General features: G+C 41.1%; 1 protein-coding gene across 1 annotated transcript; it reads right to left on the bottom strand.

Annotated features, from left to right (window-relative positions):
* Positions 1-416: 416 nt before the first annotated feature.
* Positions 417-24,833, bottom strand: SUDS3 (SDS3 homolog, SIN3A corepressor complex component). The gene is made up of 12 exons (XM_068653804.1): positions 24,570-24,833; positions 23,055-23,124; positions 22,006-22,061; positions 21,515-21,586; positions 19,998-20,017; positions 19,278-19,434; positions 15,039-15,134; positions 13,451-13,512; positions 12,544-12,565; positions 11,693-11,798; positions 7,584-7,668; positions 417-3,735 (listed from the first exon to the last, which is right to left on the bottom strand). Exons 1-12 carry the CDS (start codon positions 24,736-24,738, stop codon positions 3,637-3,639), a joined length of 1,014 nt encoding a protein of 337 aa, XP_068509905.1. The 5' UTR covers positions 24,739-24,833; the 3' UTR covers positions 417-3,636.
* Positions 24,834-26,521: the final 1,688 nt, after the last annotated feature.

Below are 26,521 nucleotides of genomic sequence, written 5' to 3'. Positions count from 1 at the left end.
CAAAAATTTCTTGCTCTTTTAGGTTTCATTTTTCTCAGTACCTCAATAGCATAAGAAAAATTGCAAACAAACAGGGCTTTTGTTGCTAATCACTTTGGCTCTTTACAAACTTCCAGACAAAGCACATGAGCTGAAAAAGGATTTATTTTGTTGGCATTCTTCCTAGTAAAAAGACCTCTGAAACTTTTCAGTGAGCATGATGTCAAAAAGCCACTGGAAGTTAGTTCACTGATCAGGCTTCCTGTACATCTGAATATCTAACAGCTGATCAAGTGCAAAATAGTAATTTTTTTCCCCAGCAGATACACAGTCCATTTCCCAGGGTAATGAAAAAAAGTACCTAACATGAGCTAACAGCCAATTACAATTTAACCCTCAATAACTCTGGTTTCAGCAGAAGGTTTACCTTTCTTTAAAAAAAAAAATAAAGTAAAATACTATAACCAGCAGTTAAAACACGTTAAATTTACTTTAAACGCTGCTCATAATGAAAATTAAATATTTTCATACCTGTAGCAAAGCCATTTCTGTTCACCGAGGGTTTGAATTCTTCACAAGACTGATGTTATGCAAACAGCAGACAAAAAAGACAATTTTCTCTTAGAAGTTTAGCAAGACCTTGTCCATCTCCTTGAGTAACTTGTCTTTTGTTTCCAACCAGTGGCAGGAAATCCTCATTTCTACAGCTGTCTATACAATTGATCACCAAATGGCTCATCCTCACCACAACACACTTTGAGCATCCTTCTAGGATTAAAAAATGTACTGTTTCCCCACATTCACAATAAGACACTGCATTTTTTATCATCTCCAGCTTTGTAAATGGCACAGGCCATTACAGAACAGCCTGCTTGAAAAAAAGAAATGATACAATATTCATTTGTTTTGTTAAAGGAGAAGAATTTACTTTGTACAATGATCAGCTATGGTAAGAAAGACTTTCATTTCATTAAAATTAGACACTAAGCACAAAGCAGCCTTAAAACAAAATACCTTCAATGTAGTAGTTAAATTTTAGCAAAAAGAGGGCTACAAGACCACACTCTGGGCTGCCAAAAGCAGATATTAAATTTCAAAGGCTGATTCAGGGGCAGTGGGGAAATTGACAATGGACAGGGAACAGAAGGGAGTTACTATGAACATCATACATCCTTTCTGAACATCCAAGATCAGTGCCAAAACGGAGTAAGAGTTTGAGATCAAGTGTTGACAGCTCAGATCCCCACTGAAGCACCACCCTGAATCAGTAGCAGTTTCTGTAACCCGTCTCCCCAGTCAATAAAGCAGTACACTTAGATTTCTGCCTTCCCACCCTGACTTCTCACTGTCCTTTTTCTTTCCTAGCTTTTTTCCCCGCTACAACTTTCCGTCCAAGGTTTGTGCCACAACAGCTGCAACCCAACAAATCCCAGTACCAGTAACTTGCTCAGCACAGCTGAGGGGTTACAGTGGGGTTCCAGAAGGGAATGGTGCAAGAGATCCACAGGGGTTTGCTTCCAGGAGACCATTCAAATATTCAAAGGGTGCAAACTCAAGATGCCCTCCCTCCACCCCAGCTTCTGCAATTTAAGGCCACAGCTACTGGAAAGATGAATTTTGGGCTGTTGTTTCCCCCTCGTCTGCTTAGGGATAGAAATGGTGAGCTGATGGTGATTCAGACTGAGCTGCGGGGTCGAAGCTGTGTAATTAAGCTTCTATGATGTGCACCTGTATCACACCTGGCTCTAAGAGGAACTGCTACATTTCTATGCCTTGACCAACACCTTTAAAGTTACCCTAAAACAGGTAACAGATAACAGCAGTAGAGAAATCACCTGCTGTCTTGCCAACTTGCTAAGACCTTCCCAAAACTGTACCAAAGTTTCCAGCTATTTCCCCAAACACGTATGAATAAAATGATATAGGCAGGAAATAAATCCTGCTGTTTACCTAATGCTTTTTATTATAAGAACTATGATGACCATCTTAAGGCTCAGTGACAAATCCTGTTTGGTACATCATCATCTTATAAAAACCTGCCACACACAGAGGATGTTAAGTCATTAAGTATGCTTCTACCCTGACAAAATACAGCCTGCTGCTTTCCACCTGGCTAACTGCAGCAAAGATGGCACGTTTTCCAGGGGTGGGAAGCAGCCATCGCCTCCTTTCCCCACCACAGCTCCAGATCTTGCTCAAACTCTAAGCACAGTAAGAGCACAGAAGGTGTTTCAGCCAAACAGGCAACGCATCAGAAGCTCAGCCGTAACACTTGACTCCAGATCCGCGTAGGTGCATTGGTTATTGGGATGTGACTGCCACCCAACTGCAGCGAGTAAAAGAAATGGAAACAGATGTTTAGAAGAGTCATTTATCCAGATACGAAAAAGGCTAGACTGATGCTGAACAAGCAAGCTGAAAAAGAAAACCAAAAAGATGCCTCACAAAGTAACAGATAAAGGCAGAAATTACAACTTTCTGTCCAGTAATCGAAAGAAGGAACACAAAATTGATTTGCACGGAAGGGAGATCTGACAGTGCTGCCAGGGTGCTGTGTAGTTCACGCCAGTACAGTCACACACAGTACTGGTGGCTTCAGCCATCAGAGGCAGATCAGAGTCAGATCTTGAAACGCCTTGGCAGGGAGTACATTCATAGAAACACTTGAACATTTTGACTCTTGTGTTTCTGGAGGATAAGCATAAAATCCAGTGTTATCTCCACTAATTAAAACACCCTTCAAAGGGAAACCTTTGTATGATGTTTTAGGGAACGAAGGTTTCAGATGTAGGCTAAGAGCATGTCAATACAGCTGTCCACTCTGTACCAGACTGATATTTATCCTTCATTTCTCTACATGTACAAATGGTTATACTCACATATTGTTTCTATAGTCTTGCTACTTGTAAAGTCGATTAATCCTTTGTTTTATACTCGTCTGCCTATTTCAGGAAATCTACTGTAGCAGTATAGACATACTCTCTGCAGGTTCATTGAAGGGTTTTTTAATGTGAAGAGAAACGGAAGCTTCAGATTAGCCACACATGACTGCTTAACTACATTAAAATCAACTGGATTTTCATCAGTTTCTGAACTGACCAGACTTTCCCAAAAAAGCCTCAGCGCTCGAGTCTTTAACCAGTTCATCACATAACGCTGATGTTATTTACCAGATATTACAGATGCATCTCAGCTGCAATTGAACCTGACAGAATTAGTCTCCTTTTGCTCAACATCCTGAGCCTTGCAGGAAAACAACAACAAAAACCAAACAACCTCAGGTCTTGACAAGCAAAGTTTCTTCCATCGGTCTGATTCAAAACAGAAATGTTACGCTGTCTTCAACGTACAAGTCCAATCTATGCATCATGAAACAATGATGAAAAAAGTATGATGCAAAGTCTTCTTAGTCACCCAGAACATAAAGAAAACATACAGAAGCCTGATGCAAAGTCCAGAAATAGTCCAGGGCAGTGCTTGGGTATCACTCAAGATTTTAGGACTACTGTGGATAACGTGGCCAGCCACAAAGTGTCTCATAAGAGGTCATGACAATGTTCTCTGTCGCTAAGATGAGAGTGAACAGACCGCCATTCCCCATTAGATGTTTGTCTATTGGTTTTAATTAAAAAAAGAAGAGCAAGGAAGAGCATACAGTCATGCAGCTGATCGTCGACGAATCACAAAAACTCCTCGCTGCAGCTGTCCCAAATAGATTCGCATCTTTGTGCTGTCGCTGGTTTTCCTCACCCAGATCTGCATAAAGGAGAGAGAGAGGGAGGCAAGGGGGAAAACGTTGGGGTGAAAAAGGGGAAAAATCCCACAGTAAGTAACATGCAGCCAAATAACTCCAGGTGTTCAGATCTGACAATAAGAATCTCTGTTACTCACGGTGCACAGATAAATCACCTTGATCCTTTTTCCCTCCCCCCATTAGGCATCTGCAACCTTTGTAGAAAATCAAGTAACACTTCTGACTTCACCAATTTAACTTTCCACTCAAATCAGTCATCAAGAATAATTGCTTTTATGGCAATGCTTGGGAAAAGTAAAGTTTGCTCCTGCTACAGTTCTTAACCGGAACTCCAGCATTAAGCTTTACCTAATCAAGAATAAGTCTCTCTAGATCCACAGATCATAAAAATGACCTATCCTGGGATTTGTTCAGACACAAGGAACTATTAGTCAAATGAAAAGCTGACTCTTAATTTTGTTCAGCGAAGCATTTCTCACAGTGTATTAAATAATCTGTATCTGAAGATAAAAGGGCCTCTTTTTCAGCTACCTGCCTGGAAGAATTCATAGAACTTGCAGATATATGGTACGTTTCAAAGGACAAATTGCTTCCATGGAAGCAGCCATTCAGAGAATTAAAAAAAAATTAAAATAACTTTCAAGAAGTTCAGACCCAAATACTTGTCCTTCAAAAAAATCAAATCTGAACAGGACTCCTCTGTGTCTTATTATTCTAAAGCATTTACACCTTTAAATAAACGCATGGAAAATAGGAGTTTTTCAGCTCTTAGTACTAGAATATTTTAGGACAGAAGCCCAGTACTGCCCATTGCAAAGGCTTATAAAGTCAGTGCCTGAATATTATTTATCCCAAACTGGGAGTATTTTTTAGATATTGTATTAGCTACAAGCCTGGCATAGTAGATTTATACAGTTATTATTTTAATTACAATTTGACCTTACTAGCAGAAGACCTGAATATAAATTTAATATTTGCCTGCATTTGTACTTCAGTTATTTCCCCAGAGAAATTAAAATCTACCTTTACTGATAATCATCTCTATTGCAACATTTCCAAGGGTTTGGTAGGATTTGCTAACCAAGAGGATTTGTACGTCTAGAAGCTGAGTGCCTGTACAGAACAGTAAACACAGCCAGTTTGCATTCTATCACACTATGATGGAATGGCACGCTGCTTTTGCTGAAGTTATCAGTTTTTGTTAAGCTTCATTTGGAGGAAAATGAAAATTCCGTTCTCAGTGAACACAGTGAAATTACTATTAACCCTAAAATGGGCCACACAGTTAAGAAAACTAAAAGAATCAAGACATTCTGAACCTAAAACCAACGTTTTAGGCATACAATGTATTCTGCCATCAGAAGATAACATCTATTAATTTAAAGAACTGAAGGTCATGGCGAACAGAAACAACCAAACCCATCCCTTAATTTCTTTTATTCCTAAACTGTAAAGAAAAACAAGTTTATTCCTTTTTCCAACTTCCAATAAACTGATATTTCTGAATAAACTCATGGGAATAAAACCCTTTCCTGTACCTACTGAAGAGGTCATAAAAAAGGAAACGTTGAATTGTTTCCATGTGCTTGGCCAATGATTTCCACTAATGCAGTAATCTGACTCAGTTTCCAAAGAAACCACATGGGATTATTTTTTTTTTCCTCAGTTGGATCATTATAGCTCATACTGCTGGAGATGCCCACAGCCAATTCCAAAATTCAAATCCAGTTTAAGTAATTTGTGACCAGCAGGGCTAGGGAGGTGATCGTCCCCCTGTACTCGGCTCTGGTGAGGCCGCACCTCAAGTACTGTGTTCAGTTTTGGGCCCCTCGCTACAAGAAGGACATCGAGGTGCTTGAGCGGGTCCAAAGAAGGGCGACGAAGCTGGTGAGGGGCCTGGAGAGCAAGTCCTACGAGGAGCGGCTGAAGGAGCTGGGCTTGTTCAGCCTAGAGAAGAGGAGGCTCAGGGGTGACCTTATTGCTCTGTATAAGTACATTAAAGGAGGCTGTAGCGAGGTGGGGGTTGGCCTGTTCTCCCATGTGCCTGGTGACAGGACGAGGGGGAATGGGCTAAAGTTACGCCAGGGGAGTTTTAGGTTAGATGTTAGGAAGAATTTCTTTACTGAAAGGGTTGTTAGGCACTGGAACGGGCTGCCCAGGGAGGTGGTGGAGTCACCATCCCTGGAAGTCTTCAAAAGACGTTTAGATGTAGAGCTTAGGGATATGGTTTAGTGGGGACTGTTAGTGTTAGGTCAGAGGTTGGACTCGATGATCTTGAGGTCTCTTCCAACCTAGAAATTCTGTGATTCTGTAATTTAGACCTTCATATGAACAAAGATGCCTGATACGCTGTTAATGACTTCATTTTTTCAGCCACAAGACAACAATTTTATATAATAATATTACGTTCCTTAGTTAAGACTTTTTTTTTTTTTTAACTTTTTTTTTTTTTAAATGGAAGTGCTGTTGGGGAAACACCCTGTGCCTTTACCTTCAGTAAAGTTCCTTTGAATTGACTTGACTTCCTTTAGAAATGCTCTCAAGTTATAACTCTGGTCTACAACTGGAGATCTCAAATCCAGGTTTGCCTTCTAGCTTCTAAATTTGTGCAGAGCCCAGAAAGATTCAAAAAACAATTGCAAAATGAAAATGAGTGATGCAATCAGAGCTGCAGAGTGCACTCCTAAGAATGCTCCCTCATTTCAGTATTTTTTTTTCTCATCTCCCATCTTTACATTGTTGCAGAAACCCATCACAGGGAAATTAACTGCCATGCCTTCTCCCAAACCTTTCTCAGAAAAAGGAAATGAAACCTATGGTGTCACTTAAAAAGTGCAATTTCTAAGTGAGAAATTGCATTTTCCTCAGGTTTGAGGTAAGCTGTTCCCAGAAGATTAAGAGTTTTATTCTTTTAAGTTAATAGCAATAACTCCAATCAAATTAGCAGCACTCTGTACCACATCTGTTAGCACACTACTACATCTAAATAAACAACCATTGAGCATAACAGAGCAAGGAAAACAGTTGTGATACAAAGCGCATCCCATATGCAACTCATTTTGTTGAAACCAAAGTGTTTTCCCTTAACTGCCAAAGCAAATTAAAGCTGCTTTATTGTCTGATTGAAGAGAAGTGCATTCAAGTCTACCATTTCTTTCCTTGAAGTGTTTGGAATCTGCACGCAAAGAATAAAGTGCTCCCGATGCCCAACTAATGGACTGCTCAAACAGTAAGATTATATTGCAACGAGATTCACATCAATCTTCAGCACACAACTCTCTCTTGACCTGCTTCTCTAAGTCTTAATCATTAGCCAACAGGAAATTGTCTCTGACAAACGATTCACCCCCTCCATCTCCCGTGTAGGTGATGAATGATGCCAGCTTACTTCACAGCATAAATACTCATGTTAGCAGGAAGAATTTTCTCCCTGGAGGAACTAAATTTGGTGACAAAGTTTTTCCTTACCCTCTCCTGGTTTCCAAATGGGATTTACTTTTTATTTTGCATTAATAGGAGCTGTGAATACATGCTTTAAGTAATAAAAATGGAATTTATCAGGGCAGCACCAAGGAGATGCAACATCCCAATTCTCCCCATTTTCCTGCCTGCCAAACTACTACTTGCAAAATGTAGGATCCCCTTTCAGAGAGCAACAGCAAGGCTCTTCCCATCCGAGATCTACCCCAGGATGAGATCTTAATTCAGTTTCATCTTGTATTCAGCTTCTTTAGACACCAAACGACTACATCTTCTCTGAAAGTAGTACCTGCTCTTAGGCCCTACTAAACTGATGTCCACCTGACTGAACTGACCCATGAACCCCGTGAAACCCAGAGCAGCCACCTACCTCGTTGGCGCCCACAGAACTGATGACACAGCTGATCTTAGTGTTCTCTTTAGACTCCAGGTAAATGGCCTGGCTCTTGTGGTACCTGCAAAAATAAAACAACAGATGACACATCAAACCCTTAGCTGTCCAGAGACTGAGAAGGTAAATAATAGTAAGATTGATAAAGACAGGATTCTAAAAGTATTTGGATAGAATAAATACAGTTTTTTTCCTTTCCATGCCACTTTCCCCATCTTTGGGGCATAGCTGATCCTCCACACACACTTTGCATTTAAATGCAGCTTCAGAATGCACAAAGCACTCTCCATTTGAATTCAATTCTCAAAGCAGATTACTAAAAACAGATTTAATATCAGAAAGAGGCAGAGCACCAAGACACGAGATAGGACACTGATTCACAGTAAGCCCTCACTTCGAGTTAACCAAACTAGCTTTTCGCACTTCAGACACAGGATGGATTTTAGATAGCAACTCCATGTTGTGCCTGATAAAATCTGACAGAGCAAATCAGATGCTAAAGGATTATTCACATTCCCCAATAAAAAATTACTGGAACACTAGTGCAACAACAACTCTGAAGTGTACTCAATTCAACCGTGCAGTCTATTGTTTAAACAGAGACCTCAAATTTCTAATAGTCTTATTTTGTGAACACATTGAAGATTACATCAAAGCGACAGGTGTGACTGTGAGAAGCTATATATACCCACAATAAGCACAAAGTATCAAAGCGTATTTTTAACTTTTACATCACATTTTAATCATGCTGTACATGTCTTATACGAAATGCCTTAAGAAAAGAAAAGCAAAGACCCTTCAAAATTCATAACCAAACTGCCTGGTTTCATGGTCTTGCCTTCTTCACCCACACCACATTTCTGGTAAGGGCTGCAAAGTATGCTAGACAAAATTCTGCTTCTGTTTATTTTGCTTAGGAGAGTTCTGCAAGTAAAACCAGTTATACTGAAACGTTATTTGCAAGTAAATTATCTTAATCAAGAGAGCACCAAAAGACTTTGGTTATGAAAGCAGATCCGTATTTCTGCCTTCAACCTAATCATGATGCGCTTCATATTTATCAGGGAAATCCAAGCTGCAGACTCACCACGCAGATCTCCTCAGCATGCAACTCCCCGCAGCCTGATGGGCTGACAGCCATTTGTCAAAATACACGCATTTGCATAATCTTTGCAGTTATTTCTACAATAACCATACTGTAAATATGGAAGTCTTCCAATAGTTTATTCCATAATCTCTTCCTACTGGCTCATGTACTCAGAATTTTCACACTGCTTGCCAGGAACAAAATGATAGCGTCGGCTTTCGGCATTCCAGAAGTACTATCAAAGGGCTGGGCAAGAGAATTAAAAACAAGAAAAACGTTTCTCCAACCTTTAGATACTTGTGCCCAACCATTCTTCTTTTTCCCTCATTTTAACAGAAAGAGTATCAGCAGGTATCAGGGCAATGCAATAGCAGCAACGATACAAGCCAAAAATCCCAGCTTATTGAGCCCAGGTGACTGTTAATCGATGTAAGGGAAACCATATAAGCTGCTACAAACCAGACCTCGCTCTGATAAGGAATAGGACACTGATGGACTGATATTTCTACCATGATACGTTGTTAGTGCTTAAGCAAGGAGTACTGATCATCTTGATAGCACCAGTGCACAAGCTTCGGAGTGCAGAAGACACCAGCACAAAAGAAAACTCCTGACTGAGATCGGCGGAGGCACAAATGATGAAATATGTTTCACTCAGAGCTGTTTGTTTCAAATTTTTAATTATCAGTGAATTGCAAAGCTAATGACACACACGAAATTGGCTTCAGGCTCTGGATTTCACTTCACAAGTTGCCGTCCATCAGTAAATTGATGTTAATTATGCACAGAAAAGGTAAAATAAGGTAAATCCAACACTTTTTCATTGAGTAGGTCTCAAACAGCCTCAAACCCCACACATGCAGAGAGACAGGTCAACCAAAGTAACCTCGTGTACCTCAGCAATGCAGTCACATCTCAGCCTTTTGCAGCATTTATGCACCCACAAGGAAACAGAAGGGCATAACTTAGCAGGAAAATAGATGAGGTTAAAAATACAGTGGAATTTAAGTTGTCTTTCAAGAGAGAAGGAGAAGTGCCAGACACCCCTTACTTCACCACTATGACAAGCGAGGCAAGCAGAAGTAATTCCACTTTCTGCTACAAAATATTTTGCTGAAAGGCTGAGATTTTCAGCTGCATGTTCATTAGAAGATTGAAAAAAAATCACTGTACTATTGTATGCAGGCAAAGCTAAAAATAAAAAGAAGATGGCTGTTGTATAGAGAACTGCATTTTAGGGTCTGGTGGGGGTGCGGAACAAACAAACTGGGGACAGCAAAGCTGAAGTTTAATTTCACATTTCAGAATTCCCTACGCAAAGCCTCCATTTTGGAGATATGTTTGTGAAATACTTCCACAAGACCTTAGGGAGGCCACTACTTTAGGTAATGGTCCTTCATAGCTACTGTCAGGAAGCAGAGAAAGTCACTCCCAAGCTGTCAGATTTATTATTTCTGGCACATGCCAGCAGCTACAGCCTTAATACACCTTAGAAACAATTACCCTCCCACTTATCAAGAGTTTCTTCGTTACTTTAAAATACCACCTGCTTTGCAGAAGTACCATTACTATCAATCAAAATCTAAAAGCAGGATCATTACAGTCACAAACTATGAAATACTGATCTTAAACCTGCATATAAGAATAAAGCAGAGGGGACAGCAACAGCTAGGATTCCTGACAGTGAGGCCCCTGTGACTTTCATCTTGCTGAATCCAATTTTATCTGTTAACGTTTTACATCCCAACTAGATACCTTTTGGGGAGAGACCATGCCTTTGAGATTCATCTGGGCTCACAGGAGCACTCCCAAGTTTAAACTTGGTAAGAGTTTTACTGATCAATTATACCAACCTCCATCTTATTTTTCTTGTTATACAACACTACGGTCATGTGCACGGTTAAAAATTCTAAGAACAGTTTATTAATCCAAATATATCCTAGAGGATAGTAGCTTTACACAAGAAAATAAAATTCTGAAAGAAAAAAAAGGAACTTAATGCATTCGCGAAGGAACAAGTAGCCTGTTTGTGTCTGGTTTATGCTTCAAGGAAGTTTAAGCTCCAGGCAGCTGCTTTTATCAGGAGCTGTATACATTGAACCCTTGACAAAACTTCACTACCCGAAGACTACCAAAAGGAAAAGCTGTAGAAGAGAACTGCTGTGTAGACAACAAATTCCATGCTTATTACTCACAGTAAGAAAATTACAACCCCAACAGTTGTTATTTTAAGCCACCAGAACACCAAATGGGCTACAAGTAAGCACACTACTTGGAAATTGCTTTCTGGTTGAGGAATACGAGACTGCTCCCTTGATTATCTAATTTTGCACGTCTCCAATTAAGAGCTGCTAAGATTCCTGTGAAATTTTAATATTTTCTTCACATTTTGTAAGGCTTCCACAGCTAAATGACTGTAAAACTCAGTGATAAATCCAATCAGCAGTTCTGAAGCTGCCTCTCTTGTGTGGATTTGATCTTTAAAGGTTATTTGGATTTGTTATTAGAAACATTTTTCATTGTGAAACAACATTTCTTCTGCCACCTGGTGGAATGATGGGCTAGTGTACTACAAACCAGAGCACAAGGACACTGAATACAGCAGGCAGCAGCTGTACCTGAGATCCCAGCACTTCTGTATCCTAGCTGACAAGCTGCACCGCTACATCAAACTGCATCCATTGGTGGCTCTCTTACATGAGATTAGGTTTGACAAAAATGTTTCCCAAGTGTCACAGTGCAAAAAATTGAACAGAAGGACAGATAAATCATGGAGCCAAGCCAGTAGTTACTCCAGAAACTCTGTGAGGCCTGAACACTCCGTTATCACTTACCATTTACCGAAGTCGTGGTGATTAACCCTTGGAGGAAGATGGCTAATACCTGCCCAGAAGTGTTTTGTCCCCAAATTCTTTCAAAGAGGCAATTCCTCTTCGAAGTCTTTGTGTCTACGCAAAACAAGGCTAGGATTGCTTAAAAACAGAAATTTACCAGGACTTACCATCTTTTATCATAGTAGAGTTTTCCATCTTCTATCCGGGCTTCAAACCGCTGTGCTGGAGACTCTGCTGGTGTAGCTGGGAGGTGTTCAGGGGAGGAGGGAGAGGCTGAGGACAGAAAAGACACCAGTTAAAGAATAGCTCGTGTCCACCATTTAGCAGTACATCTGACTGAAAACAGCAATTAATAAGGTCATGTTAGGCAGAAAAAAAAAAAAACACATAGAAAAGCTACAAACTCAAATTTCCATCAGAAAAATACACTCTATGGGGAAGAATAATTTAACCTATGCTTTGTTTATATAAATAATAACATTTACTGAAATAGATCAAACATCTGAAGAAGATTTGACAGGTAGGTAAAAGACAACACTTAGTTTGTTTTAAATCCTAATTTATAATAAAGTAGTAAAACAGGGTGAGGATTACTTAGGCAAGTTAATACTGCTCTTTCCTGAAATAATCTGTACAGACCCATCTAGAAAGCTAAAAACATAAGTTTTCAATCCTCTATCTACCATACAAACAGCTAAGTTGTGCAGGTGCATCTGAATATAATGAAAAAATCTATTTGCACAGCTAAGTTGTCTGACATTTCAAATTGTCCCATGTCACCCAAACATTTCAGGCACCTAAAGCTGTTGGGGGTGGGAAGCATCCCCAACAAGTGATGAAGGGACTCTACACAGCACCCCAATTTGCCACAGTAACTACCCAAAGAACAGCAATTACACAGTCAAAACATTTACAGAGTCAAATTACGGAGTCGGGAATTGACAGTGAAGAAGTCTACAATATAAATCTCTGTTCAAAACATGGTTGTGAACAAGTTCCAATGCAACCATTAACTCACCTGGTCTCTTGGGTGATTTAAGCTACATGGAAAGAGAACAAAGAAGTGTTACAGATCTGACATGAGCTAAGGAAGGCTATCGCAATAACTATAGTTTTTATTTTTAAATGGACAGATACGTGGCATAACAAAACCAGAATAGTATGAATAGTCTCATGATACTAAAGGTGTTGAAATGGAGCTTTCTCAGAGCATTCAGATAGTCCACCAAAACCAGCCAAAACCAAATCCATCTCACACATTCCATTCTTTGGACGTGATCCAACTTTTCTTGGGGCACACCAAATACAGTATGTAAATTATTAGAGACCTCTACAGCTGCCAAAATAGGAGGACTTTTTGGAGGACTACCGTCCTCCAAAACATCAGTGAACAGGTTTCTTGTATGAGAAACCATAAAAGCCTCTCACCATTTAGCAGGAAAGCAATAGGAAAATGAAATCTAGAAAAAAATTGAAGGATAAACATACACACTGCACCCCAACCAGTCTGGGAAAGTATTGCAACACTGGGGAGGGGGAAAAAAAAAAAAAAAAAAAAAAAGGAAGGCCCACAAAGGCCTGAAACAGAGGCAGGCTTTTGATCTCACAGAAAGCAGCAGTGTTAACATCTGTTCAGCCACAAGGAGAAAGAGAGAAACACTCCTTAAGATAGCTTATCATTTGCTTCTGACAAAAGGTAACATTTTTACATGACAGTCATTTTAATTAGGTTAATTAAGCTTATTACAATCGGAGGGAAGAGATACCATCTTGCTAAATCTTTTATTGTGTTATTTTAGAAAGTCTGTTGGGGTGAAACAGTCCCACGTGTCAGACAGGAACATAAGACAGACAGCTCTGTGCTCTTCAGGGAAGAGCATTAGCTTTCTTTACAAAATAAATACAAATCAAGCCATAATCCCTACCTTATTCAGGGTTCTCAGGTCCTCCATTATTTGCTCATCAGTCAACAGGTAATTTAGCTGAGGTATCCAGAATTAAGGTTCCCATAAGCTCTCAACAAGCGAAGATATAAATTAAAAGTCAATGACATCTCACTTCACTGAACATAAGCCAGAAGGTTTCTGTAAAACTGCATCAGATTTTAATACGGGTGTTATACTTGAGCTTTTCTTTGTCATATGAATTAGTACAAGTCAATCTCCACAGAGTCTCATCGTTAGCAACAAACAGTGCCAAATCATTTTAATTTATTCACATATAACCATCAACGAAAAACCTTTAGTGCATTGACATTTACTTCATATAGGCAATCAGTAGCATTTCCAATGTTGTTCTCTACAGCAATGCAAGAAGAAAAATCTGGAGGCTGAAACACAACAGACTCGCTTCAAGCTTTGTAAAATTGAGCTGAATCCCACCCAAGTCTAGGAAAAGAAAGTCAGCAGTTTGCAACTCAGTAGGAGGAACAGAGAGAGAGGGATGGATCTTTACTCCAGTGACGAAAGGCAGAGAGTTTCATACTACGGCTGCTCTATCATGCTCATTTAATAGGTCATGTTTGCTGTGAAACTCATTTATTTCAGATGAGATATGAGCACTAATAGATATATTTTTTAGAAAAAGTGAGCAGAATCTCCAACTAAAAAGAGGTTAATTAAAAGTGGAGATGCTCATGACTATACTGCATGAACCCTAGAATGTTAAGTTCTGATATCGCCTTCAGAAAATGTGAGTCACTCAGGAGTCACAAGATAAGTGTCTTTAATCTAAGCCAAACAAGTCTGGAATCTAATAATAAACCTCTGCAAAGCAAATATCATTGCCTCCCTTTCCAGGTGAATTTAATATACAAACAGAAAAAGTGCCCGCTGCCATATATTTCCAAAAGCCAAAGAACGTTTTAATTATAAAAAACATGCAACGAGGCAGGACAGAAGGATTACATATACATGTTTTTCTGTTTCTTGTGATATATGAAGACAAGATGGATTTTCATCTTTTTATTATTCAAAGAACACATCTGGCACTCCACTGACACTGCTTTTGCTATGCATCTTTCTGTATTAGATATCCAAAGCCTTTATCAGAAATGGAAAAAATAGTTTGATATGACAAATATGATCTTTCTAGCAAATGTCACATCTTGAAATGAGAAAAGCTTTGGCTCATGGAAAAAGCCATTTCCTATCTATGGAATCAATTGCCTCAACATTTAGGTAAAATGACAAGCTTTTCCTTTGTGAAAAAATTACCAGAGGAATTCAAACCGACCTTGCTGACAAAAAAACCACCTATGTTATCTCATGGCACTGTGAAGTAAAAGAGATTATATTGTCTTAGTAAGGGATGTCTAAGGACTAGCTGTACTGTATTAGTTTATAACACAATATACAGGAGAAGTGATGTTGCGGTATTTCCCAGATGAAAATCAGATTCTAGCACCTCATCTCATTTTCTTTCCTATACATCACAACACTGATGCATTTTGCCTCGCAGGCAGCATGCTGGCTTCAGGTAGAAAAGCCATCCAACACTTGTGTAAAAGGATATCAGGGGCAGGTTTCCTCCTCTTGTCTGGGATGGGAACTGGATCATTTGGTCGTCGCCTCAGTTTCCTCGTCATGATAGGCTTCACTTCCATAGAATCTGTAGGGTAATGAAGTTGGAGAGCAGATAAGACCACAGGGAGAGAAGTAAGAATCAGACACTTTCTACACAAGGCACAAGGGAAATGATGTCTCCTCTCCTGCACAGAGAATTGGATTTTTTTTCATGATAGCTTCCAGCATTCAAGCTGGAAGTGCTGACAGTGAATACAAAGTCTCTTTTATAGGAGGTCACTGTTCAATATCAGTGCTGTGATGCCATGGTTACAGCTTTCGCTGTCTGGAAGTTGCACAGTTGTTTCAGGGGCATTCAATAGCTCCTTTAGATGCAGGTAACTGAAGTACAATGACGAAGCAGAAGGGTTCAGGGAATTTTTTTTATGCTAATAGCAAATATCTGCTTGTAAATAGACCACTTAAAAGGCAGGGTTCACGGAGGTCTTTGCTAACAAAACTTGAACAGGTAATAGCACACAAAACATCACCTACACATCAACTGTTCTTTTTTGTGCCTTCAAACCAGAAAAATAGGTTTGTCCAAGCAATACAGATGGTTAATGCATTTGAGACAGACTGATACAATCAGGTGGAGTAATTTTGAACACAAATAGGATTTAAATCCAGATCTAAAAAAGTTTCAAATTATGTTTTATAAAATGAACCTAATTAATAACTCCCAAAGCAATGGTTGTTAGGAAATAAGTTGTAGCTTCTACACTGGGGAAGAAGACAGAATCTGTCTAAAATTTAAACATCTCATCATTATCTGCACTGCAGTTTGTCCAAATATCTATAGGTCATCTCAACTGAACCGTTTTACTCTGAAACTTACACGAATCATTCCTAAATTTATGAGGATACCTTGAACTGGCAAGGAAGAGACCACATCTTAAATGCTAAACCATCATTTCACCTCTTCTATGTGCTATGAATTATTTGCTTATCTTTAAGTACACATGAATCACATCCCAGATAGCACTTAGGTATATGAAGCTTCTGTGGCTCCCTCTAGATGCTACATCCTTGAGCAACAATACATCAGTGTTCTGATGTGTTCAAAACACATCAAATTACTTTTCTCCTTATCTCAAGGGTGAACAAGGATGGCCATTCCGCACATCAAAGGAAAAGATATTGTGATAAAAGATTAAAAAAATAAAAAATGAAGTGCCACCCACCAAGAGCACACCAAAGGAAACCTCTCTGCAATTCAAAGCTGACTGAAAAACACTGAACACTAATAGCTCTGCAGACACTAAAAACATAAGTTATTGTGCTGAATGGAAGCCATCCTTCACATTTGTTACGATTGATTTACAAGAGCCTCAAAAGAGGAGTCTGAAGCACTTACTCAAGGTGATATGCAGCCAAGCTGAGAAGGCTTTTTCACCTTTTTTCAAGAATAATTTGAAATGAGTCGTCACAGAGATGGTATCTGTATTGCTTAAAATGTGAATAAGGCAAAAATATCATTTCTGTTCTCTCTTTATCTTAGCACCCTGTATATTGAATTGTGACAAGTCAGCTGAAAGTTACCACCAAAGAAAGTTATGAGGAAAAAATAGTTTGAAAGTATTCCATTTACCATGAAACACCTGAAGAGCTTCGACATTCTTGAGAGATTCATGAAAACTTTATAAAGGTTTCAAAGAGCTGCTAAAGTACCAACAGATTTAACCTGAAATATAGGCTTGTGTGAGGCTGAACAGCTGAGCCCCACACCATACAACGCTCCAGAAGACAACAGCTGCAACCTAAAAAAAAAACTGCAGGTGAGTCCTGGCACTCAAACCAGCCTATCATCAGGTTGCCCACTTGCATTCCTGCATGCACTGAGCTTTTAAAAGTTTTAAAACTCACCAAGTCCACACAAGCTCTAGCGTTCTTATTTTTTGGCCTCCAGCATGCATTCAGAACAAAACCTGCTAGTTCTAAAGGAATCAGATTGCATTTCTGCTAGCCCGGGAGGAAGGAGATGAGGGAAGTCTGTCTCGCACATACAGAAGGGATTGCTGCTCCAGTTATTTATGTGCCTTTTCCCAGAGTTGTATCTGATGAAACTGCTCACCTCTCCAGGACATCCAACAGTGGGTGGCCATGCTTTCCTGAGAAGAATTAATCTGGTCCCCAAACCAGACACATTTCTACTACATACCCCTTTTTACTCCTGCTCAGTCTCCCTTCAACTCTGCAAATCTCAGTCCTGATGCTAACAGCTGTCCTGCTGGCAAAGAAATTGGCTTCCTTCGGATTCTGAGAACATCAGCACCCAGATTTTCCAGAGCTACGATCTGGTCAGATCCTGATTCCTTAAGGAAAATCTGCTTGCGAGATTAGCATTGTATGCCAACTTAGTAGTTGGCAAACATAGGCATGGGATAACAGTAAGATAAGGCTAAGGCACAGACAGCTTGTGAGATCAGACTAGACTTCATTACTGAACAAACTAACAAACCAAAACACCACTATCAGGGAAGCAGCACAGCACAAGGTGTTTTCCAGACCAGATTAGCACTAACAGTTTGTACAAAGCCAAAAGCACTCGAATACATCCAAACAGGTTTTATTTCTCCCTTCAGAACGCTAATTAAATTATCAGCTTACATAACTTGTGCAGCTACTAGGAAAGAAAGACAAAAAACAGTCTAATTCACGGACAGGCCTCAGCAACACAACCAATGTTATCGGTCTGTAAAGTGAGGGAGTGTTTTTTTTGAGGAAATCAAATCAGACCTTGGGTTCAGCACCACAACCTGTGAAAGAGGCTAATTACCACTATAACTCCACCATGACCATTATTGACAAGAGCACAGCCGAGGTATCAAGGGTACCAAGTGGCTTCGTGAAAGAAATCTGTCCATTTAGCATCCATTTTCCAGAGTCTGGGCAGAAATGCAGCTAACAGACATCTATTTTACCAGCTTTAATAACACATTTCAACCTTTGTTGTTTGCCTGCCTTTAGCTTCTTAACCATCTGTTACTGGAGCAAAAAGGACAGTTTAAAACCCGGTACCACTGATAAGGTCAATACTGCGTTATTTCTCAGGAGTTCTATTGCCAGATCACAGGAACTAAAGAATCCTTTTCCCTGCACATGGAGTAAGGTATCATGAAAATACGTTTTACACCAGCCTAATGAAAAAACATGAACATCTGGTAGGTGTTCACTGGAAGAATTCAGTTACAAAATTAGTTAAATTACATTGACTCCAACCGCAATCATAATTTAGGGAAATAATGAGGGAAATGATGTTACTGCTCACAGTAACACTGCATTCTTCCTATCGTCTGAAATACGGGACACTAGCTGGGCAAAGTCAACCCCTGCCTTGAACCTGCTGTAGGAAGGGTATCAATCCCAGCCTGGTTATGTTTCTGCTACACAACTGAAGGACTGACACAGTCCTTTCAAAGCCAACCACCTGTGGCTTTCCAGAATCAGTAAAGAACTCTAAGCTACTCGTTACTGAAGTGATGAGGACCCTTAAGGATTTGGGCCACACAGACACAATCCACTCATTCAAACAGTAAAGGTCATTAATTATAGGAAATCAATTTGTATACAATGTTTTGAGCTAACTTTCACTTATATAACCTCTAGCCTTCTATTCTGGAAGATTTAGAGCTCCCTTCTGGTAAAGGCATGTAATTAAGCAATTAAAACGTATTAACCTGACAGTAGAAAAAAAAAAAAACACAGGCTTTACAACACACTCCATGAAGGGAGAACCTCATGACCAGGTACCACCAGAGGAATTCCCAAATATTCCAAAAAGAAACCTACAGAAGAGACAACCACTCAGATACAGACACACCATGCTGCTAGCCTAGTAATGTTCCAAACTCAAGTAACTGCAGCTGTGCAACAAAGCCTAAGGTTTCTCAACAGTTTCTTAAATTTTGACAGGAGAAAAAGTAAATAAGAAAGTTTGTCCACTCTGTTCCTTTGCTGACACTATGTTGATTTATCTGTTAGTAATTCAGGTCACTTAAATTTATTATGAACTGCACTCCCCACTAAAAGACTACCAATTTGTGTTCTACATCTGTTGACATTTGGAAAGTTTTAAAGCCAGACTAGCTGTCTGTATAAATGAGCACTGCTATTTTTTTTAATCTCTTTTTTCTAAGCAGTACTGAAGCAAGGAAGACAAGTGACAAATGCCTATCTCGTTTCTTACCTCCTGTTAATTCCATGGTTAGCTTCTCATTCTCAATCATCTTCTTTTTCTCTTCCAACTCTGCAATCAGATTTTCTTTAAGCTCAATTTTCTTATCTTCAAATTCTTTTGCTGCTGCCTTCTTTTCCTTGACATAATTTTTTTCCACTTGATCTGTCTAATGCAAACCAGGAGATAAAACAGTTAGCTGAGGAGCCAATGTCCCAAATCAATGATTCAGAAACACCTTCTTTCAACTGCTGTGCTTTGATTAGCTTTTCAGTTCAAAACTATAGCTCATTGTACAGCTTATCAATATTTAAATAAAACAAACAGAATACCATCTAAATATGACTAAGCGAGTGGAGCTACTATCAGCAAAAGAATTAATCCTTTTTAAACCCACTTTAGTGGGGCATACCTATCAAGTGTCTAGCAGAAAGCTCTTCAGATTTTAAAGAATCATTATCTCTTATCACCTCAAGCAAGCTTAAACATCCCTTTTAAACCATCAAAAACACAGCCAGCATACAGCAGTACAAGAAAAGATATATTTACTTTTTAATTCTATTTTAATGGCAGTCTGGAAATTACTTGAGGTAATACCCTCAGAATTCTATATTCAACTGTAACAACACTACAGGAAAAAAAACTGCGAAAACAAGTACTAGTTGATAAAACTGCAGGTTTAAGTCCTTGTATAAAGTTTAACAAGTATTTTGACAAATTAAGAGTACTTACTTCCAGCTGGAGAAACAATTCTGAAAGAAGAGACAGAATCAATTTATTATCTCAAAAGATGCACAAAATTATTTAACATTTTAAGTCATTTGATACTGCAACCAAAAGCGTACATGCTCATCCCACCTCTACCCTCACTTTGCAGTTTTATGCTGAAAATAATGTAACCATGGAAAAAAAGACAAAAATATATTGTTAACTGAAGTTTTCTACAGATAGTCAAGCAGATTTGCAAAGCTTACACAGCAGTAAGCCATTCTTTTCAGATCAGCTACTAATTCCATCAGTGAATTAGTAAATGAGTCAGTGGGTAAATCCTAACCACTGCTTCATTATCTGCATTCTCAAAAAAAAAAAAAGAGAACAACCCTCAGCATGGGAAGGATAAACACAAGACCATCCTGTCATACTAGGCAGTTGGATTTTTATCATAGAATTCAAAGTTATCACAATCTGCCCTCCTGTGGAAGAAATATGATGCTGCAGCACCACTCCTTGCCAGCCAGAAATGTTTGTATTTTGTCTTAATTTTATCTAAATGTCCCAGTATTTCTGAAATACCACTCCAACAAACATGACATTTGTCTCAGAAGAAAGATTCCTGTGAGCAAGAAGTAGTTCAAATAGCTTAAATTCTTCAAGCAAATCCTTAACTATCCCAAGCACTTTTAGAAGGAGATAGCTTGCACTACTGAAAAGTTGCAATATATTAGGCATCATACAACTGCCACTGCCTGTTTTATCTCCCAGTATAACGGTCAAAGCATTTGAGAATTCACTCAACTTTTCTAAAAGAAAAAAAATTACATTTCCTATTTCCATGTAACAGCTTCTATAAAAGGCCCCTCTTCGGTATCCAGGATTAGAAATTACCGAAAAAAGAACAAGAAGGAAGGCAAGCAAATCAATCTGGTTGCCAAGCCATTTCTCTGCAGTAACACAATAAAGACCACCCGGAGGGGCTGAGAGCTAAGCACTTCAAAAATTAACTTGGTCCTGTGCTCCTGAAACAGTGAGCCAGAAGAGCAAGTACAGGCAAACCGCTCAGTGTCAGGGCTGCACTGGGTAACACCTTCAGCAGCAACCCCTCTGTATTCGCTGTTTCAGGGCTCAAAAAGATCTTTGAAAAAGCAGGCAGTCCTCATTTTCTATTTCTGAAAATACAAAGCAGTACACCTGGAGGTTTCGCACAAGCTACGTGAAAGAACAAACCAAAGTGGAAAACTGTGGGTTAGTCATGATGCCAGATACATGAAACATTTTTACGTGCTCTATTTCACACAAATGAAGACTAAAACTGTTTATCAATGTTTATCAAGGAAAAGAAAAATCAAGAAAGATTCCATCATGCTTCACGTACTCAAAAGAAACTACACACTACCCTCAGAGAGGGAAAAACTCTTCACTGCAGCAAGTTCCCATTCTTTAAAAGATAGAATTACCATTATTTTGCTTCAGGTGTTACAAAAATTGGGCGTTTAAGGTGAATGCATCTCTTTGAAACAAATCCAGCTTACCTGCGTTTCGTATCCTTTCTTTATACTGCTGGTCCAACTTTTTCATTCTTTTCTGATATTCCTGAAGAGTACCTAGGTTGAAATAAATTGGGGATTTCAACTACATCTTTAATTATTCCTTGTATTCAGTGCTCCTCAAAGGGCAATACGCTACCTGACACACAAACAGTAACATCTGAAATCAGGAAACTGCAGTTCTGGCTTATTTTGATAACCATTTTCCCTGTTTATTTGTTTTTTCAGAAAGCAAGATGACTGCTTTTAAGAAAGGCTCTCCATACTGCACAGAGGCTTAACTACAAGCATGAACAGGGAAGAAGGATGGAAAGTAGCTGGTATTTCTCCATAAGCAGCAAAACAGAGCCAATATTCCACCAGTGAAGAATCTCGTAATCCCCATCCTTCTGTGACCTCTCCAATTGTTCTCCAACCAAATATTGAAGAGTGCTGAAAATTGTTTAGAAAAAAAAAATACTCCCTTCAAAGCTTACCTTCCTGCAATTGTTGCAATTGCCTCTTAAGAGATGCCAGTTTGTCCTGATACATCCTGCGAAGTTCAAGAACACACAACTTTATATTACAAGGCAAACAGGCACAGTTTACTTCAATCTCTGCTTTGGTTACAATGTGTTTATGCTGAACTGCAGACTTTTCAGAAGAACCTCAGGAAACAAGTAAAAGAGTATTTGTCATTCAAATGAAAGATTGTCATTCATGCACTCCACCTAAAAAGCCCACAACCCCACCAGTTTCACAAAGCAAAGAATTGTTTCCGTAACAGTTCAGCAAAACCAGAACTTATGTTTAACATGAAAACCTGTCACGATGTTTAGATCTACAGACACCGGAAACTTTACAACAGAATCATTCTGCTCCTTTGTCAAATCGTGATATGCGTAACAGTTTCCTACATATAGAAGAGAAGGCATTTCCAGATCTTGACATCATCTATTAAAAAAAAAATCTCCACCACACACACCAAAAGAAAAGAAAACCAAAACTAAAAGCAAAGTCTATTCCTGGTTCCGTTGCAGACTCGCATTTCCTTTCTCACGTATCTGTGGTTTAACACAGGCCAAGTCTTCCTCAACTGTATACAAAAAAACACCTCCACCAGTAAGAAAGAATACTAAGTGCTGCAAATACACCTTAACATTAAGAGGAGCTATTTCAAGTCTCCAAAAAGCCACTCTTCCTGGACAAGACTGGCACTCTGCTTAGTGGATGTGAACAGACACCTTGCTTTTTGCATGCCTTGTATCAAGTAGCTTTGTTTTCTTTAAAGGATCTGCCTGCAGAGGGATTCATTTGCAGGAAAACTGAGCTGTTCCCAGGAACCGGTACCTGCCTTTGTTTGAAACAGCACTTTGTTTCTTGAGCTGAGAAAGTGATTGAGAAGAAATATGTACCCATTAGCTATAGCATTGGTGTAGAAACTTAAAAACACAAATCTTGGCCCAAAACATCACATAGCTTATGCAAAAGACACACACCTGCCCCGCTCCCCAATAACAGAGCTACTTTTTGTTAGGTTACTTACTGCTCTTTCATTTCTACGTAGTCCTCTTCCTCATGTTTTGCCAGGTCAGTCTCACTGGCATCCTCAGTATCTAAGTGAGGTAAAAAACAATTTGTTAAAACTAAAACAGCATTAAAAAAAACACAGTAAACAATTAAAAAAAAATCACAGTCAGGCAATTTAACCTCAAATAAATATATAACCAAATAGGCAACTGCAGAGATAAGTTCAGAATTGAATCATTTTCTATACAACTGCAAGTTATCCCAGATAAATCCTCCAGTAGATTTGCAACAAAGCTTACATCAAGTTCAAGCAACGCTGACTTAAGACAGTCTAGTAATTTCTTCCTAATTTAAGTCTCCACATTAGTGCTTACAAATACTAAAGTGAGATGGTAACACAACCCTAGGACCCCAAAGAATGTTTCCCAGCCTCCTTCCTGTTGTTTTGCCCAGGAAATAATCTCCTCTGCGGAAGGCTAGGACTGAAACACCTCTAACTGATTCACAATGCCTCTGCAACTCGACCTGAAACACTCCAAATGGAAAATGCTACAACTAGATGCTGTTACAATTTACTACAAAGGCCTCACCAAAGATAAGCTACTTGCTAAGATCCCAAACACCAGCACTAATAAAGACAGCCCTGGCCTTACAGAGAGAGAATATAAACTGAAAAAAAAAAAAAAAGAAAACAGTACAGAACTGCTAGTTGGTGGCTACTTCTTTGCATATTTATTAGCCATAAGACTCAGGTAGCCAAGAATGAATAATAAATATCCTTTCTTCTCTGAGGAGAAGTCAATTTCTCTTGGCTGGAGTTGTGATGGAAAGGGTACAGCTGCAAAGCCTAAACTGAAGCAATATTCCCTAGGTGTGGGCGGGGCTGGCACTCTCTAAAAGAAAAAAAAAAGCAAGATTTGATTTGAGCTACAAAGAAACACCTTCAGGTGTGTTGTTTTTTTCACAGCTCTCCAGGCTTGGCTCCAGCTCCTCATTCACAAAGACACAGATCTAATGGGAGTTTTGCTGACAGCACCAGGGACTATCACAGGCCTGTTCTTCACCCCCTTTACTTGCTACTTTATGCACCCTGGACCCCAGGACCTTCTGGGTTTCACTTCGGCTTCCCTTCTGCGTTGCTTTCCCAATCCCCCCACAAACCCCTAACACCTCCTTGCACCCCCTGCCTTCATTCCCCAGGTTCTCCTCCCTCACCCACCACCCTCCCCCGAGCTCCCACACCCCACAGGCTCTCAGCAATCCCCACCCCATTCCCCAGCACCTCCCCCTTCCCCTGCCGTGACCCCAAACCCCCCTCCCGGCTCTCCCCTTCTCAGCCTCCCCACACCCCCCCCTTCTCCTCACGTTTCCATCCTCCCACAGGAAACCCCAGGCGCTCACCAACCTCTCATTTCCACAGCATTTTCCTGCAGATTCTGAGCCCTTCTCCCCCAAACCCACCCGCCCCCTCCCCTCCTCCCTGACCCCCCGCTGCCCACCACAGCCCCAGCAAGGCCCGACCTCTACCAACCCTCATCCGAGTCGCGGGCCCGAGCGCTCCGCTCGCCGTCCTCCTCCTCGGCGCTCTCCAGCTCCTCCTCCTCGTAGTACTCGGGCCCGGGGGGCATGGCGGGGGTCGGAGCCCCGGGCGGCGTGGCGGATACCGGCGGGGTGGCGGACACCAGCCCGGCCGCGCTCATGGCGCCGGGACGCAGCGGGAGCCGTGCCCGCACCTCCGCCCGCCCTGCCGCCTCTGCCGGGCTGCTCGGCAACCGCGCCAGGACCCCGCCGCCGCTTCCGCTTCCTCCCGGTTTGCCCGCGCCGCTGCCTGAGCGCCCGGCGCCGCGGTGCAGGCGAAGGCGGCGGGCACCTAAGGGAGGGGGCCTGCGCGGCGGGGCGGGCGGGCAGGCGGCTCTCGGTGCCCGAGGTCGCGGGTTCGAGTCCCCGCACGGCGGCGGGGTTTGGTCTGCCCAGAGCCGTGCGGTTGGGTTTTGCCCCAGAAAGCTCCTGTCCCGCCAAAAAGTGCCTGCCCAGCACCTGCACAGCTTCCTCACTGTGTTTGTAACACGGACAAACAGTTTCCATGTTCTCCATGCCCTCGTCATGGAGCCAGCAGGGCGCTGTGGGCACGCACCCCGCTGAAGCGGCTCCTCCGACACAGCACCGACGGCCAAACCCACCCCCAGTGCCTCATGTCAGCCAGGGAAAATAATGCCATTTGGCTCCTTTCTGACACGGCATGGCACACTGACCGGTTACTCTCACTGCCTGTAGCGGATCTGTGCTAAACACTCTGAACAGTTGTGAGGCGCATTCCTCAAACACACAGCGAGTTGGCTCACAGGGACCCTACAAACATCTTAACCAGGGAAAAGGAAACACAACAGAATGGGGTTTATCTAAAGGCCTGCGCTCCCAAACACTGCGGTGCTTTTTAGAACCAGCTAAACCCGGCCATGGGCTGCCCAGAGGGGCACCAGGGGCTCTTTGTGCTGAGAAGGGCAGGAAGGCAGCACGTGCACTTTGCTTTTCTGCAGCTCATCCCGAAGAGCTGTTTGCACTGACTGACAATTTTTAACTTGGAACGCCCATGCAAAGCATGCGCTATACCTTTTTACATAAGTAAATATTGCCTTTTACAGGACATGAGGCTGAGACTCGGCTACAAGTCAACGCCAGTGGGAGCAGCTCCCGGATCTGTGTCCCATTTGAGGGCAGCTGATGCAGACCCTTGAGCTGCTCCCCGTCCCCCTGCTGCCAGGGGCTGCCAGCCAGAGCAAGAGCAAAGCTCCCACAGGTTTCCTGGATGGACACAGCAATAGCTGGGGCTGTGAGTGGCCACAGGGCGAACAGAAACAGGGCTGTATGTGGCCACAGGGCGAACAGGAATGGGTGCGGTGGCTGCTGCCACATCCCAGGGGCTGCACGGCTGGTTCTGTGCTTGGGCTGCTCAGATCGCTTTCCCAACATCACATAGTTGCAGATAGATCAGACGGGCTAAAAGCCTTTCTTAGGACTGACCAACGCTTCCCCAATTTCCTTTCTCTCTTCCACGTGTCCACACATCAGCTCCCCAGCAAGCTCTGCTCACACTGCTGCGGACAGCAGATGAGTAAACACGTTGCAAGTGTGGCTGAGCCAAGGCTGCCCTTCCAAGGTTAATTCATCCCGCGTTACTCTGCCTCAGCACTTTCTGTTTGTCTGAAGCGGATCTACCCTTTAAGAGAAGCCTGCCTTTCACACACCACACAAAGGGCAGGTGCATTTACTAATGTGGGGACACACAAGAATCCTTTGAACAGAAGGAGCTGTGTACGGTGAATGAGTAAGAAACTGGACGGAGTTGCTGATGCAAAATTTTTTAGCTTATTCTGTGGTCAAAACTGGAATCTCGCTGCTTGCTCCCTCCGTACCAATTCCTGATGTTTAATATTAGCCTTCTGGAGACACCCTATACTGTCATCTCTCAGGCATTTAGTGGGA

The sequence above is a fragment of the Anas acuta genome, chromosome 17, assembly GCF_963932015.1.
Source record: "Anas acuta chromosome 17, bAnaAcu1.1, whole genome shotgun sequence".
Classification (NCBI taxonomy): Eukaryota; Metazoa; Chordata; class Aves; order Anseriformes; family Anatidae; genus Anas; species Anas acuta.
The sequence above is the reverse complement of the archived record's forward strand: the minus strand, read 5'-3'. Positions and strand labels throughout refer to the sequence as shown.